The sequence below is a fragment of the Rhinopithecus bieti genome, unplaced genomic scaffold, assembly GCF_001698545.2.
Source record: "Rhinopithecus bieti isolate Rb0 unplaced genomic scaffold, ASM169854v2 scaffold_77291, whole genome shotgun sequence".
Lineage (NCBI taxonomy): Eukaryota > Metazoa > Chordata > Mammalia > Primates > Cercopithecidae > Rhinopithecus > Rhinopithecus bieti.
The window spans coordinates 589,726-605,822 of NW_016829743.1; the positions used below are offsets into that span (position 1 = coordinate 589,726).

The 16,097-nt window shown below is 41.5% G+C and overlaps 1 protein-coding gene across 2 annotated transcripts in view; it reads left to right on the forward strand.

Annotated features, from left to right (window-relative positions):
- COPA (coat protein complex I subunit alpha) overlaps positions 1 to 16,097 on the forward strand; it is a 53,979-nt gene that overhangs the window by 16,263 nt on the left and 21,619 nt on the right. For both annotated transcript variants that reach the window (XM_017864852.1, XM_017864853.1), the window contains exons 7-11: positions 2,660 to 2,769; positions 4,752 to 4,851; positions 12,349 to 12,484; positions 13,315 to 13,397; positions 14,751 to 14,901. In XM_017864852.1, the coding sequence (XP_017720341.1) occupies positions 2,660 to 2,769; positions 4,752 to 4,851; positions 12,349 to 12,484; positions 13,315 to 13,397; positions 14,751 to 14,901 (580 nt within the window). The remainder of the gene's footprint in view (positions 1 to 2,659; positions 2,770 to 4,751; positions 4,852 to 12,348; positions 12,485 to 13,314; positions 13,398 to 14,750; positions 14,902 to 16,097) is intronic.

Below are 16,097 nucleotides of genomic sequence, written 5' to 3' on the forward strand. Positions count from 1 at the left end.
TATCACCGTTTTAAAACAATAAATATAAATGTGGTTATTAAACTTCTTATATTTTCCTACAGATGGCAAAGTTTAGGCTTAAAATGACTTAGGTTTTCTTTCCTTTTTTTTGAGACGGAGTCTCACTCTGTTGCCCGGACTGGAATGCAGTGGTGCGATCTCAGCTCATCGCAGCCTCCATCTCCCAGGTTCAAGTGATTCTCCTGCCTCAGCCTCCCAGGTAGCTGGGATTACAGACATGCACCGCCATGTCCAGCTAATTTTTGTCTTTTTAGTAGAGACAGGGTTTCACTGTTTGAGCCAGGATGGTCTCGAACTCCTGACCTCAGGTGTTCCACCTGCCTCTGCCTCCCAAAGTGCTGGGATTACAGACGTGAGCCACTGCGCCCAGCCTCCTTTTTTTTTTAATTTGAGACAGAATTTCGTTCTTTCACCCAGGCTGGAGTGAAGTGGTGCAATCTTGGCTCACTGCAACCTCTGCTCTACCCCCCCGCCATGCTGCCCGCTGGGTTCAAGCAGTTCCCCTGCCTCAGCCTCCCTAGTAGCTGGGATTACAGGCATGCGCCACCATGCCTGACTAATTTTCGTATGTTTAGTAGAGACGGGGTTTTGCCATGTTGGCCAGGCTGATCTCAAACTCCTGACCTCAGGTGATTCACCCACCTCGGCCTCCCAAAGTGCTGGGATTACAGGCGTGAGCCATCACGCCCAGCCTTTAGGTTTTATTTTCAGTAAGAGTTTTGGTTTTCCATTATACATAACTATCTTTTCTTAAAACATTTACAAGTGCTGGGTAATTTCATCTTCCACTTTCCCCCTAAAATACTTCAAAAGATAGGATTTTAATCTCAATTCTTTTTTTCTCATCTACAAACTGTTACAGTTTTACCTGCTTGCTCATTCCAAAGGTTTGTTATCAGAATCCAGTTACATAGCATACGCTCTGAAAACTGCAAAGTACTTTTCGAATGTGAGATAGTAGTAGTGTTATCATAATTTTGGTTCTGACTGTAGCACAAATAGCTTTTAAAGATAGTTGTACTTGGCCGGGCGCGGTGGCTCAAGCCTGTAATCCCAGCACTTTGGGAGGCCGAGACGGGCGGATCACGAGGTCAGGAGATCGAGACCATCCTGGCTAACATGGTGAAACCCCGTCTCTACTAAAAAATACAAAAAACTAGCCGGGCGAGGTGGCGGGCGCCTGTAGTCCCAGCTACTCGGGAGGCTGAGGCAGGAGAATGGCGTAAACCCGGTAGGCGGAGCTTGCAGTAAGCTGAGATCTGGCCACTGCACTGCAGCCTGGGCGACAGAGCGAGACTCTGTCTCAAAAAAAATAATAATAATAATAATAAAGATAGTTGTACTTGAGCCATATACGTGGGTCCTCTACAAATAAGACTTATTATTCTGGTGTCTTTTCCTTCGTTTTAAGTTACAGCCTAATTCCTCCCAGTAAAACTAGCCTCCAAAGGTTTCAATGGCAAAATCCAAGTATTCAAATCTATAATCAGCCTTTTAAGCAGGAACTTAAAAGGACATGACAGTTTTAATTATCTTGTTCTTTGTCCAAGAGTCAAGTAGTAGGCATGAGTACACTTTTTTACATGGGTTGTGGTTTTACATTATTTTCTACCAAATAGCTGTTTTGTCCTTAATAGGCCTAGTTTCTGTAACCCATTTGGAACTTCTCCCATCAGCTGTTGAAAGGCTTCAAGTTGAGAAACACTGTGCTGTGGCCTCTTCAAATGGCTTTTCTTTTTTGAGATAGGGTCTCAGTGTCACCCAGGCTGGAGTGTAGTGGTGCCATCATGGCTCACTGCAGCCTCGACTTCCTGGGCTCAAACCATCCTCCTATCTCTCAGCCCCCCGAGTAGCTGGGATTATAGGCATGCGCCACTGCACCCAGCGAATTTTTTTTTTTTTTTTTTTTTTTTTTTTTTGAGAGACGGGGTTTTGCCATGTTGCTCAGGCTGGTCTGAAACTCCTGGGCTCAAGCGATACACCTGCCTTGGCCTCCCAAAGTGCTAGGATTATAGGCTTGAACCACCATGCCTGCCTCAAATGGCTTTCCTTTAAAGATTCTTGAGCCTAGTCTGAAGATAGTGAGTTATCTCAGTTGATTGTTCACAGTCAGTTACAGATTGAACTCCTTGTTCCACTCTTTTCCCCATTCTCACTGCTGCACTTGACTAGTCTTTAAAAAAAAGGAAAAATTTTCTGAAATGATGGGAAAAAAGCTGCTATAAATTTTATGAAGTTGAGAGTAGAAATTGAATGTTTACCATTTGGGGCCACATTTCAAGAACACAAGAACACTGAAGAATGGAAAGTGGGCGTTAACTGAAGCAGACACCTCTTGAGGTAAGATTTGCAGAAGAAGAGGTTAAAGTGTGCCAGAAATTTGGGTCACCCTCCTCTGGAAAGAAATTCCAGTAATGGATCTGTTTAAGTGCTAAGGGAGCAGAAGAGAAGATAGTGAACGTACTTCAATATTTTGAACATTTTTAGAAATAGGAATTCTTGAGTCTGTTTTCTTTCTTCAGTCTTTTCCATTTCTTTTTCTCTTCTTTTTCACTGTACTTTCTGTGTTTCTGGTACTGTGCTGTTTTAGATAACATTTATGTTTACATCTTTCATCCTGCTCCTTATCCCTTCAAAGGTCTAAGGAAAAAAAACCTGTCCCCTGGTGCAGTGGAATCGGATGTGAGAGGAATAACTGGGGTTGATCTATTTGGAACTACAGATGCAGTGGTGAAGCATGTACTAGAGGTACTTATCTTTACAGCCAGGGGCTGGATATGGGCTGTCATCTTGGGAAAGTCACAATATGCTGTTCATTTATTCATTCCTTCAACAAATATTTACAGAGTGCTTATTAAGTGCCAGGCACTGTTTGAGGTATAGAAACCAAACTGTGAGTGAACCAACAGAGAAATGAAGCTTATGTGCCACCTGAGGGAGAGTCTTATTACCTTATAAAGCCAGTGGGGAAAGGGAGAAGGCCAGGCACAGACTTCATCACCATCCCAAAGCAGAGCCCATTCTCAAGCTTTCTGTAAGGCAGGGCTGCAAGAAATTTAATCAAAGTTATTGAGAACCAGCCATGTGTAACGTTTGTGCAGGTGAGAAAACAGAAAAGCATAAGGGAAAGAAACTAGTTTTTCTTTCAAAAATTATCTAATCTTCATAGCTACCCACTGAAGTAGATATTATTATCCCTATTTAGCAGACAAAAAAGAAATTGAGATTTAGAGAAATTAAGCAGTCTACCAAAATCTACATGTATCTACTAAATAAATGTAAGAACTAAGATTTGAATTTGTATCTGACTGCAAAACCCAGGTGCTTTTCACTGCACTATGATATATCTCAATAATACTGCTAATTCAAAACTGCCTTATCCAGGATTCTGTCACACTATACCATATAAATGTATAAATAGGGTATACAGTTTCTTAAAATCAGCAGTTCTTAAACTTTTTGGTCTAAAGATGTCTTTAGACTCTTAAAATTTATTGAGGACCCCAAAGAGTTTTTGTTTATGTGGGGTATGTGTGTCAATTTTTTACCACATTTTAAATTAAAACAACTTTTAAAAACATGAAATGTATCAGCACACATTCTATTAGCTGTCAGAGCAATGATATCACATATCATGTGCTGGGAAACTCTATTGTATACTCATGAAATAATAAGAATGAAGAAGATAAATAGGCTGAGTGCAGTGGCTGACACCTGTAATCTCAGCACTTTGGGAGACCGAGGCTGGAGGATTACTTGAGGCCAGGAGTTTGAAACCAGCCTAGGCAACATAGCAAGATTTTGTCTCTACCAAAAAACAAAAACAAAAAAACTGGGCATGGTGGTGCTCACTTATAGTCCCTTGGGAGGCTGAGGTAGGAGAATCACTTGAGTTTAAGACTGCAGGGAGCAATTAGTATGATTGTACCACTGCACTCCAACCTGGGTGACACAGCAAGACCTCATCTTAAAAAAAAAAAGAATGAAGAAGCCAACATCTTAGTAATATTATGAAAATAGTTTTCACCTTGCAGATTTCTTAAAAGAATCTTGGAGCTCCTTCAAGATCAGACTGAGATTTCTGCATTAAGTTATAAAATTTGTCGGTTGGGCACTGTGGCTCACGCCTGTAATCCCAGCACTTTGGGAGGCCGAGGCAAATGGATCATGAGGCCAGTATTTCAAGACCAGCCTGGCCAAGATGGTAAAACCCTGTCTCTACTAAAAATACAAAAAATTAGCCGGGCATGGTTGTAGGTGCCTGTAATCCCAGCTACTTGGGAGGCTGAGGCAGAGAATTGCTTGAACCCGGGAGGCAGAGGTTGCAGTGAGCCGAGATCAGGCCACTGCACTCCAACCTGGGCAACAGAACGAGACTCCATCTAAAAACAATAAAAATTAAAATAAAATTTGTCTGGAGATACTAATAATTTTTTGTAGAAATAAGATAAAAATGGGCAAGTAAAAAGCAAAGCAGAATATCCTAAATGCAAATGAAGCTGAGTTTGGGGTTAGAAATATGTATTTGGAAATTCACATGAGAATTTGGGGTAATATTGGAGGACAGACATGATAATTCTGATGCTCAAAATTTTAGATCAGCATAGTCTCTTGAATCTGTTCACATGAAGAATAAATCAGGTATCTTTTACAACGGATAGCTTGATTCATTGATTTGGTTTGAGTGATGGCTATAAAGATGTTTTAGAAGAACCACTCTTTTTCTACAGGGTCATGATCGTGGAGTAAACTGGGCGGCCTTCCACCCCACTATGCCCCTTATTGTATCTGGGGCAGATGATCGTCAAGTGAAGATCTGGCGCATGAATGGTGAGTGAACTGGTTACATTATCACCACTAGGAAATTGCCAGCCAGCAAGGTAAAGTAGGCAGGTCTTCTGGACTCTGACCTATTTTTCTATCTCAGGCAATTAATTAATGCTAATGCCAGGAGCATAGAAATTATTTATTTTACAAATAAAATATATCATCTTCACAATTTTTATGTGTACAGTTAAGTGGTAATAAATATATTTATATTCTGTTTTCCTCCCTTCATTTCCTCCTTCACCCTCCCCATTCTACTCTCTATCTTAATACCCACTTTTTAGCTTCCACATATGAGTGAGAATATGCCATATTTATCTCTGTTCTTGCCTTCACTTAACACAATGGCCTCCTGTTGCATCCATCATTTTGCTGCAAATTACAGGATTTCATTCTTTTTTATGACTGAATAATATTCCATTGTGTGTGTGTGTGTAATTTTCTTTATTCATCCTTTGATGAGCACTTAAGTTAATTCCGTATTTTGGCTATTGTGAATAGTGCTGCAATAAACAAATATGGGGATGCAAATACCGCTTTGATATATTGATTTCCTTTATTTGGGTATATACCCAGTAGTGGAATTGCTGGATAATATGGTAGTTCTATTTTTAGTTTTTTGAGGAACCTCCATACTATTCTCCATTGTGACTATACTAATTTACATTCCCACCAACAGTGTAGGAGGGTTCCCCTTTCTCCATGCCATCGCCGCCGTCTGTTATTGCCTGTCGTTTTGATGCAAGCCATTTTACCTGTGGTGAAATGATATCTCATTATGGATTTGATTTACATGTCTTTTATTTCTGTATATATGTGTATATATTTCAGCCTTTATGTTAAGGACACATTGATTTGTGTTTCTCTGGTAATTAGTGATGAGCATTTTGCCCAGACCAATATCCTGGGACAATTTCCCCAATGTTTTCTTCTAGTAATTTCATGGTTTCTGGTCTTATATTTAAGTCTTTAATCCTTTTTGATTTGATTTTTGTGTGTGGTGAGAGATAGGAGTTTCATTCTTCTGCATATAGTTACCCCGTTTTCCCAACACTTTATTTTATGTTCTTGGCACCTTTGTTAAACATGAGTTGGCTATAGATTTGTGAATTTATATCTGGGTCCTCTATTCTGTTCCATTGGTCTGTGTGTCTGTTTCTGTGCCAGTACCACACTGTTTTGGTTACTCTAGCTTTGTAGTAAATTTTGAAGTCAGGTAGTGTGATGCCTCCAGCTTTGTTCTTTTTGCTCAGAATTGTTTTGGCTATTTGGGGTCTTTTGTGCTGCCATATAAATTTTAGGACTTTTTTACCTGTTTCTTTGAAGAATGTCTTTGATATTTTGATGGGGATTACAATAAATCTGTAAATTACTTTAGGTAGTAATTTACCCTGTCATTTTTACAATATTAATTCTTTAACCCACAGGCATGGAATATCTTTCCATTTTCGGGGGTCCTCTTCAACTTCTTTCATTGGAGTTTTATAGTTTTCCTTGTATGGCCCTTTTACTTCTTTGGTTAGAGTGATTCCTGGGCATTTTATATTTTTTGTAGTTACTATAAATGGGATTTCTTGATATTTTTTCAGATTGTTCACTGTTGGCATATATAAATGCCACTGATTTTTTGAGACGGGATCTCGCTCTGTCGCCCAGGCTGGAGTACAGTGGCTCTATCTTGGCTTCCTGCAACCTCCCCCTCCCCGATTCAAGTGATTTTCTTTTTTTTTTCTTTTTTCTTTTTTGTTTTGTTTTGTTTTGTTTTGAGACGGAGTCTCGCTCTGTCGCCCAGGCTGGAGTGCAGTGGCACGATCTCAGCTTACTGCAAGCTCCGCCTCCCGGGTTCCCATCATTCTCCTGCCTCAGCTTCCCAAGTAGCTGGGACTACAGGTGCCGCCACCTCGCCTGGCTAGTTTTTTGCATTTTTAGGAGAGACGGGGTTTCACCGTGTTAGCCAGGATGGTCTCCATCTCCTGACCTCGTGATCTGCCCGTCTCGGCCTCCCAAAGTGCTGGGATTACAGGCTTGAGCCACCGCGCCCAGCTCAAGTGATTTTCTTTTCTTTTTCTTTTTTTTTTTTTTTTTGAGGCAGAGTCTCGCCTCTGTCGCCTGGGCCTGTGAGTGGGGCAGTGGCCGTATCTCGGCCTCACTGCAAAGGCTCCAGCCTCCCCGGGTTCACGCATTCTGCCTGCCCTCAGCCTCGCCAAGTAGCCTGGGACTACAGCGCCGCACCCCAGCGTCGCCGGCTAGTTTTTGTATTTTTTTTTAGTAGAGACGGTGTTTCACCGGGTTAGCGCAGGATGATCTCGAGTCTCCTGACCTCGTGATCGCGGCGCCATCTCGGCCTCCCCCAAAGTGCTGGGATTCCAGGCTTGAGGCCACCGCGCGCCGGCCTCAGTGATTTTCATGCTTTCATGACTTCAGCCTCTTTGAGTAGGCTGGGACTAACAGGTCACAGCACCACCACACCCGAGCTAATTTTTGTGTGTGTGTGTGTGTGTGTGTGTTTTTTGAGACGGAGTCTGGCTGTGTCGCCCAGTGCTGTAGTGCAGTGTCGGATCTCAGCCTCACTGCAAGGCTCCGCCTCCCAGGTTCACGCGCATTCTCCTGCTCAGGCCCTTCCCGAGTAGCTGGGATACAGGTGGGCCGGCGCAGCCAACGCCCCGGCCCTAATTTTTTGTGTGTTTTAGTAAAGAGATGCGGGTTTCACCGTGTGTAGCCAGGATGGTCTGGATCTCCTGACCTCGTGATCGCGTCGTCTCGGCCTCCCAAAGTGCTGGGATTACAGGGCGTGAGCCAGCTGGCGCCCAGCTTTTTTTTTTTTTATTTTCTAGTGTCCGCTTGAGATGCTTCCATTAGATTGTTCTTTGGAGGTCTTTCCTTTTTTTTTTTTTGACCCATAGCGTGTTTATGTTATAAACTTCATTCTTAGTACTGGCTTTGTTATTTCCCGATAAATTTTTGATAGCATCTGTATTGGGCCATTTTTCATTCCATCTCAAGGCAATTTTTAAAATTTCTCTTCTTAATTTTTTCATTGATCCACTTAGTCTTTAGGAACATGTTGTTTAACTTATATGTGTTTGTATTTCTGAGTTTCCCGCTTGTTATTTATTTCTGGTTGCCATTGTGTTCAAAAAGATACTTTAATATGATTTGTTTTTTACAATTTTTTCAAACTTGTTTTGTGGCCTAAAGTATAGTTTATTCTGGACGAATGTTCCATGCTCTCGCTGATGAAAAGAATATTCTGTAGCCATTGGGTGAAATGTTCTGTAATCTTAGTTAGGGCTATTAGATTCTAGTTGTAGTTTAACTTCCACTGTTCTTTGTTGATTTACTGTCTAAATGATCTTGTCTGTTTTTTGAGAGTGGAGTATTAGTTTCTCCTACTAATTATTTGTAGTCTTATCTCTCCTTTTGGATGCTATTAGTGTTTTTGCTTATAATACTTGGGAGCTTGGTGTTAGGTCACAGATACCTTGTAAATTTGTTATTACCCTCTTGCGCGAGTTGACCTCTTTATCCATTATAAAGTGAGCCTTCTTTGTCTATTTTTAGAGTCTTAGGTTTGGTAGTCCTGTTTTATCTGATAAAGTAACTATGCCTGCTCTTTTTTGGTTTCCCAATTTTCAATGGAATGTCTCCACGCACTCATTTTCAGTCCTATGTGTATCTGTATACGGTGAAATGGGTTTCTTGAGGGCAAGCATAATATTAGGATCTTCCTCTCTATCCATTTAGCCACTCTATGCCTTTAATTGAGAATTCGAGAGCATTGCATTCCAGTGATGTTACTGGATAAGTAGCGGACTTATTACTGCTGTTTTTTGCTTATTTTCTGTTTTTTTTTTTTTGTTTTTTTTTTTTTGAGGCTCTGCTCTTCCCTTTTCTGTCTTTTGTGGTTAAGGTTTTCTTGGTAATATGTCATTAATTTGATGGGCTTTTTATTTTTAGTAAAGTATATTATAGGTTTTTGTGGGCTGTAAATTACTATGAGATTCAGCAAAAAAACTCTTATAGAGTAGATATAAGGTATTTTAAAAGAGATGACAGCTTTACTCTTATTATCACAAACAAGAACAAAAAGGCAAAACACACTCAGGAATTTATACATTTAGACTCGCATTTCGCTCCTGCATTTTTGACTATGCTCTTACATGTTGCTATATGCTATTATGGCTTTTGATAGATTTGTCTTTGGGCTTTCATAGTAAAGTTATAAGTGGATTGCACACGCACCATTTATACGTAATGTAGTATTTCTGGGTTTGTCTGGTGAACCTAATTTGATACATCTTTGGTTTATATCTTGAAAAGTTTTCTTTTTGGCATCGTTAGTGTTTTTTCTTTCAGATCGAAGAACTACTTTTAATACTTATCTGTAAGATGAGTCTGGTGGTGGTAAATTCTCCACCTTTTGTTTGTCTGGGAAAGATTCATATTTGGAAAAATAAAATAATCTTGCTGGGTAGCAGTATTCTTAGATGTCGGGTTTTTTCTTTGAACCACTGAAAATGTCATTCCGCTCCTCTCGAGGCTCTGTATGGTTTGCATAGGAGAGCATCTATTGCCAACAATCGGAGCCCTTCGCTTATGTGTTCTTTGCTTCTTTTCTCTTGCTTATTTTAGGATCGCTTATCTTGTCCTTTTGACTTTGAGAGTTTTGACTTTTATATGCCTTAGGGTAGTCTTATTTTAAGTTGGACCTGTTTGGTGTTGCTCAGGGCCTTACCTGTACCTGGGTATTTCTTGCTTCTGAAGTTTTTGGAAAATTTTCTGTGATTTTTTTTTTTTGAATAAGCTTTCTACGCCTTGCTCTTGCTAGCTCCTCTTTGAAACAATCATTCTTTTTTTTTTTGAAACAGAGTTCTCTCCTTGTTGGCCAGGCTGGAGTGGCAATGGTGCGATCTCAGCTCACCACAACCTCCGCCTCCTGAGTTCAAGTGATTCTTTCTGCCTAAGCCTCCTGAGTAGCCTGGGATTATACCGGGATGCGGCCACCATAACCAGCTATATTTTGTATTTTTAGGCAGAATGGAGTTTCTCATGTTGGTCGAGGATGGTGCCAAACTCCTGACCATCAGGATGATCCGCCCCACCTCAGCCTCCCAAAGTGCTGTGATTACAGGCATGAGCCAGCCACGCAGGCGGCCAATCGTTCTTAAATTATGGTCTTTTGAGGGCAATTTTCTGTTTCTTGTAGTCTTGAGGTGGTCTTTGTTCCTTTTTCATTCTCGTTTTTTTTTTTCCTCCACCGACTTCTTTTTTTTTTTTTTTTTTGCTTTTTTTTGAGACAGCCTTGCTCTGTTGCCCAGGCTGGAGTGCAATGGTGCAATCTCAGTTCACTGCAACCTCTACCTCCCAGGCTCAAGCGATTCTCCTGCTTCAGCCTCCCAAGTAGCTGGTATTACAGGCATCTGCCACCATGCCTAGCCAATTTTAGTATTTTTAGTAGAACCAGGGTTTCACCATGTTGGCCAGGCTGGTCTCGAACTCCTGACCTTGTGATCCACCCACCTCAGCCTCCCAAAGTGCTGGGATTACAGGTGTAAGCCACTACGTCTGGCCTGACTATGTATTTTTCCAATAGCCGGTCTTCAAGCTCACTGATTTTTTTCCTCCACTTGGTCCCGTCTGCTATTCAGAGTCTCTAATGAGCTCTTCATTTCAGCAAATGTGTTTCTGTTTCAAGATTTCTGTTTGATTTATTTTCATTGTTTCAATCTCTTTGTTAAACTTCTCTGGTAAATTTCTGAATTGTTTTTCAGCCATCTCTTGGAGATAACAGGATTTCCTTTAAACTACTGGTTTGAATTCTTTGTTAGAGATCAGAAATGTCTGTCATTTTAGGGTCAATCATTGTATTTTTGCTTTGTCCTTGTGGGGAGGTTATGGTTCCGAGTTTGCTATTGTTACTTTTGGGTATACACCTATGTCTTTGTGTTGAAAGATTAGTTACTTATTCCAGTTTTCTCTGTTTGGCTTGCTTTGGTTTTTATTGGATATATTTACTTAGCAAATCTTTACTGCTCGGTCACTTCCTCCTTTTTGGCTTTAGGTGACACCTTAAGCCCAGGTTCACCTTGGCTTTAGTAAATGACCCGAGCATTGTCTGTCCTGAATGGGGAGGTCCCAAAGGGATTATCCCAGCTGTGTGTCAAGGCTGGCTAGAGGTTCTTTTATGGGGGGACCTGTGGAACACACTTCCTGCAACGCAGTGCTACTTGGCATCTCCTTTGGCCAAGTAACAGAGCAAGTTTCTGGGGCTGGGTATGATAGTGCTGCCTCCCCACTTTCTCTCTGCCTGTCCTCAGGGATATTTCCTCTCAGGCAGTCGTGATGCCTCCCATGGGTTAAGTCAAGATTAGATGTCCTGCCAGGGCACCCGGGAAGATGGGGCAGATAGTTGACCACCTCAGTCTTACTTTTTGCAGTGTAGAAACCATGAGTTGGGGGAAGGGGCATTGCAGATGTGGAAATCAGATTCTCTTACCATCTGCTCAGAGTTTTTTCATCTTTCTGTGGCCCCGGGAACTGTCTCATTGTCATATTTGAGGTCTGGGTTGTTGCTGATGAAAATCTCAGCCCTGTATATTTGTTTTGGGTTTTCTGTGGAGGGGAGTGAAGCCAACTTGTTTCTATACCACTGTTTTGCAACTGAAAGTATTCCTTCTTTCCCTTTTTTCCTGTGATGGTACCCTTGTTTTGAGGAGTATGAACATAGAATTCATCCATTCATTTGACAAATATTTATTGAGTACCTCCTTTGTACTAGACTTTGTTTAAGGCTCTGGAGATACAGTGGTGGCTAAAACAGATAAGGCCCCTGTCTTAAGGAGCTCATATTTGTTCTAAAATGGCAGCTCCTAAAGTGGCAGGTCCCTGAAAAAAAATAAAAAATAACAAAAATTAAAAGGGCAGCTAGGACAAATTGTTATCAGGACAGATAAAACAGGATAAAGGGATGGCAAATGATGAAAAAGAGGTGTTTGTTTTTTTGAGACAGGGTCTTGCTCTCTTGCCCTGCAGTTCAGTGGTGCATTCATGGCTTACTGCAGTCTTGACCTCCTGGGCTCAGGTGATCCTCCCCCTCAGCCTCCTGGGTAGCTGGGACTACAAACGTGTGCCACAACACCCAGCTACTTTTTGTATTTTTTGTAGAGGTGGAGTTTTGCCATGTTGCCCAGGCGAATCTCGAACTCCTAGGCTCAAGTGATCCCCCTACTTTAGCTTCCCAAAGTTCTGGGATTACAGGTGTGAGCCACCATGTACGGCCAAGGGAAGATGTGTTATAATCAATAAGAGGGTCAGAATGAAAGAACCAAGACATGTAAAGATTAAGAGACTTAAATGAAGGAGATTGCCATGTTAGAAAGAAGTTGGAAATTTAGCATTCTGTAATAGTACTTAGTTCTTGATTAAAAGGATATCATATCTCCAAATCCTAAAGTTATAGTAGTAGGGAATTGTGATGACCTAATTCTTTTTGTCCTTCAGAATCAAAGGCATGGGAGGTTGATACCTGCCGGGGCCATTATAACAATGTATCTTGTGCCGTCTTCCACCCTCGCCAAGAGTTGATCCTCAGCAATTCTGAGGACAAGAGTATTCGAGTCTGGGATATGTCTAAGCGGTAAGGTAGTCATCAGTGTTGTGTGAACTTTCTCTTACTCTCTCTTTTAAAACTAGATTGGAATACTTCTTTTTTTTTTTTTTTTTTTGAGGCAGAGTCTCGCTCTGTCGCCCAGGCTGGAGTGCAGTGGCCGGATCTCAGCTCACTGCAAGCTCCGCCTCCTGGGTTCACGCCATTCTCCTGCCTCAGCCTCCCGAGTAGCTGGGACTACAGGTGCCCGCCACCTCGCCCGGCTAGTTTTTTGTATTTTTTAGTAGAGATGGGGTTTCACCGTGTTAGCCAGGATGGTCTCGATCTCCTGACCTCGTGATCCGCCCGTCTCGGCCTCCCAAAGTGCTGGGATTACAGGCTTGAGCCACCGTGCCCGGCCTGGAATACTTCTTTATGTCTCTCATCATCTTCAGCATGTAGACAAATCAAATCATGTATTATGAAAATTTGAAGAGACCTAGAGATCAGTCAGCATTTACAAATTTTCCATCAAATAGAAATCTCCACATTTATTATTTTTTGCCTCTAAATTTAAACATTTTTTCTTCTTCCCCCTTTCTCTGGTTCTGTAGCTAGAGAAGTAAGAAATGCAGAATGAAAGCCTTAAAATTATGCTGAAAAGGGGAAATCTGTATATCATAATAATTGGTCAGTTTTGAAGTCTCCTCTTTTTGTTCTTTGGTAGAACTTATCACGACTATTGTTACTTAGGATATGCAGTTTACTCTCCGTGATTTACATTTTAATCAGCTTGCTGGCTTACCATTTAATATTCTTGTGTAGGATGGGCTGAAGATTCCTAGGAAATTAATATTTTTCTTTTTGTGTACCTTTTCTAGGACTGGGGTTCAGACTTTCCGCAGAGACCATGATCGTTTCTGGGTCTTAGCTGCTCACCCTAACCTTAACCTCTTTGCAGCAGGTAAGGGCCATTTTCTCTCTTTTTTCTTTGTTTTATATAAGACTTGAAAGTGATTATTAGCTTTGTCTGTAGTAAATGTATAGTAGGATGACAAGAAGAAGAAGAAGGACTCTCAGAGCCACTTAGTTGAAGCTTTTCTCCTTTTTTTCTTCCACTTTATATGTACATAAAATGATGTGTGGTGAAAAATGCTTTGAAGAAAAATTAAAGTTAAGGGAGATAGAGATGGATGAGTATGGGGACTACTGCTTTATATTGGGTGTTCAGAAAAGTGAAAGGGTATGAGGCAATGGGAACAGCAAATGCAGAGACTGTGTTGTGAGAGGTGCTTAGCATGTCACCATCACATGCTAAGGAACACCAAAGAGGCCAGCCAGTTGGAGCACAGTGAGTAAGGGACTAAGTAATAGGTGAGGTCAGGCCAGATCGTGTATTGCCTTCTATGCTATGGTTAGAACTTAATATTTTATTCTGAATAAATGGAAAGCCATTGGAAGGTTTTGGGCAGGAAAGTGACATGATCTGGTTTATATTTGGAGAGCAAACAGTAGGAGAACAAAAGTGGAAGGGTTCTCTAAGGGATAATGATGCTAGTAGGGAAAGAGCAAAACATTTTAAAAAACAGAATCATAAAGAGTTTTTAAACTAACATTCATTTTTTCAGTAAATACTTTTTTTTTTTTGAGGCGGAGTCTCGCTCTGTCGCCCGGGCTGGAGTGCGGTGGCCGGATCTCAGCTCACTGCAAGCTCCGCCTCCCGGGTTTACACCATTCTCCTGCCTCAGCCTCCCGAGTAGCTGGGACTACAGGCACCTGCCACCTCGCCCGGCTAGTTTTGTATTTTAGTAGAGACGAGGTTTCACTGTGTTAGCCAGGATGGTCTCTATCTCCTGACCTCGCGATCCACCCGTCTCGGCCTCCCAAAGTGCTGGGATTACAGGCTTGAGCCACCGTGCCCGGCCAGTAAATACTTTTTATACTCTTTTTATATGCTAGAGACTGAGGAAGGACAGAAATTATAATTTCTGCCTTCAGGGAATTCATGTTATAATGTGGATGATAGACCTAAATGATTACAGTGCAGGATGATAAGTACTATAATGGAGGTTTGTACAAAGCATTAGGGGAACACAGAAAAGGGCAGTGTGAATAGTATTAGAAAAGGATTCACAGAGAACTATTTAAATAAAGATTCCAAGAATTGTGAGAATTTAGGCAAATAAGAGATGTATTCAGGTGTCTTGTCTTTTATTAATAGCATACAGATACAATCTTCATCCTTATGTATCTCCAATTTCCAGGTTTTTTTCTTGCTTACAGCTTAATTCTTTCTCCTCTTCTCCCTGTCCCCCAGGCCATGATGGTGGTATGATTGTGTTTAAGCTGGAACGGGAACGGCCAGCCTATGCTGTTCACGGCAATATGCTACACTATGTCAAGGACCGATTCTTACGTCAGCTGGATTTCAACAGCTCCAAAGATGTAGCTGTGATGCAGCTGCGGAGGTAAATTGGACTTGTTTCTTTCCTCCCAACCCTCTCATCTATCACCCTGATACAACTCCCACAAACAAGACTCTTCTTTTATTTATTTATTTACTTGTATTTATTTATTTATTTTGGAGACGGAGTCTCATTCTATCACCTAGGCTGGAGTGCAGTGACACGACCTCGGCTCACTGCAACCTCTACCTCCTGGGTTCAAGCGATTCTCCTGCCTCAGCCTCCCGAGTAGCTGGGATTACAGGCATGTGCCACCACGCCTGACTAATTTTCTGTTTTTAGTAGAGATAGGTTTTCACCATGTTGATCAGGCTGGTCTCGAACTCTTGACCTTGTGATCTGCCCACCTCGGCCTCCCAAAGTACTGGGATTGCAGGAGTGAGCCACCGCACCCGACCAAGACTCTTCTTCTAAATGACGTTTTGGATCTCGTATTCTGTCACAGATGGAATCCCCATTAGATGAGCCTGCTCAGTGTAAACCCAATGAGTGAGGGAGGCAAGGAAGTGGTCATGATTAGAATGATAGTTCCCTTCTTGAGAATGCTAGTGACCATGTGGATGGAAAATCATTCTGCCACAATTTGTTGGGTCTCTTGCAAGCCAGAGGAAGTTTCTTGATAGAGAATGGCCCAAACTGGTAACAGAACTTTTTGCCTTTATTTGGCATTTCTTGTCTTTAACTGTCCATTGCCTTCCCTCAAAAAGCACACAGCTCTGAACCAGAATATATGTCCCTGGAAACTCTTAATTCTGAAGATATGATAACCTCTGGGATGCCTGGCAAAAGGAACTGTCCTTTTGAAAAGCCAGCTGCATCAGCATGCTGAAACATTAATGGTGGCAAACTTTGGCATGAGGTTTTGATAACCGCCCTCTAGCATCACTACAATAAAAAAAATGGGTTTATGTGAACACTCCAAGGGACAGGAGAAACCAGCCAGAGACAAATCACATTATGTTACTGTGTGGTGTCCACTGCAATTATGCGTAGGAATTTCAGTCCCACTCACTACAGTGAGTGCTAACCCTACCTACCTTCTATTGAATAATTTGACTTCTACTATGGCTTACTTTTTAAAACTGTTTGTTCAAAGCTGAGCTCGGGAAGTTGCCAAGCCTTAAAGGAAGAGAAGACAATATGTATTCATTTTACTCCTGATTATAAAAGTGATGAGTCTATAGTGTAAAGATTGGATA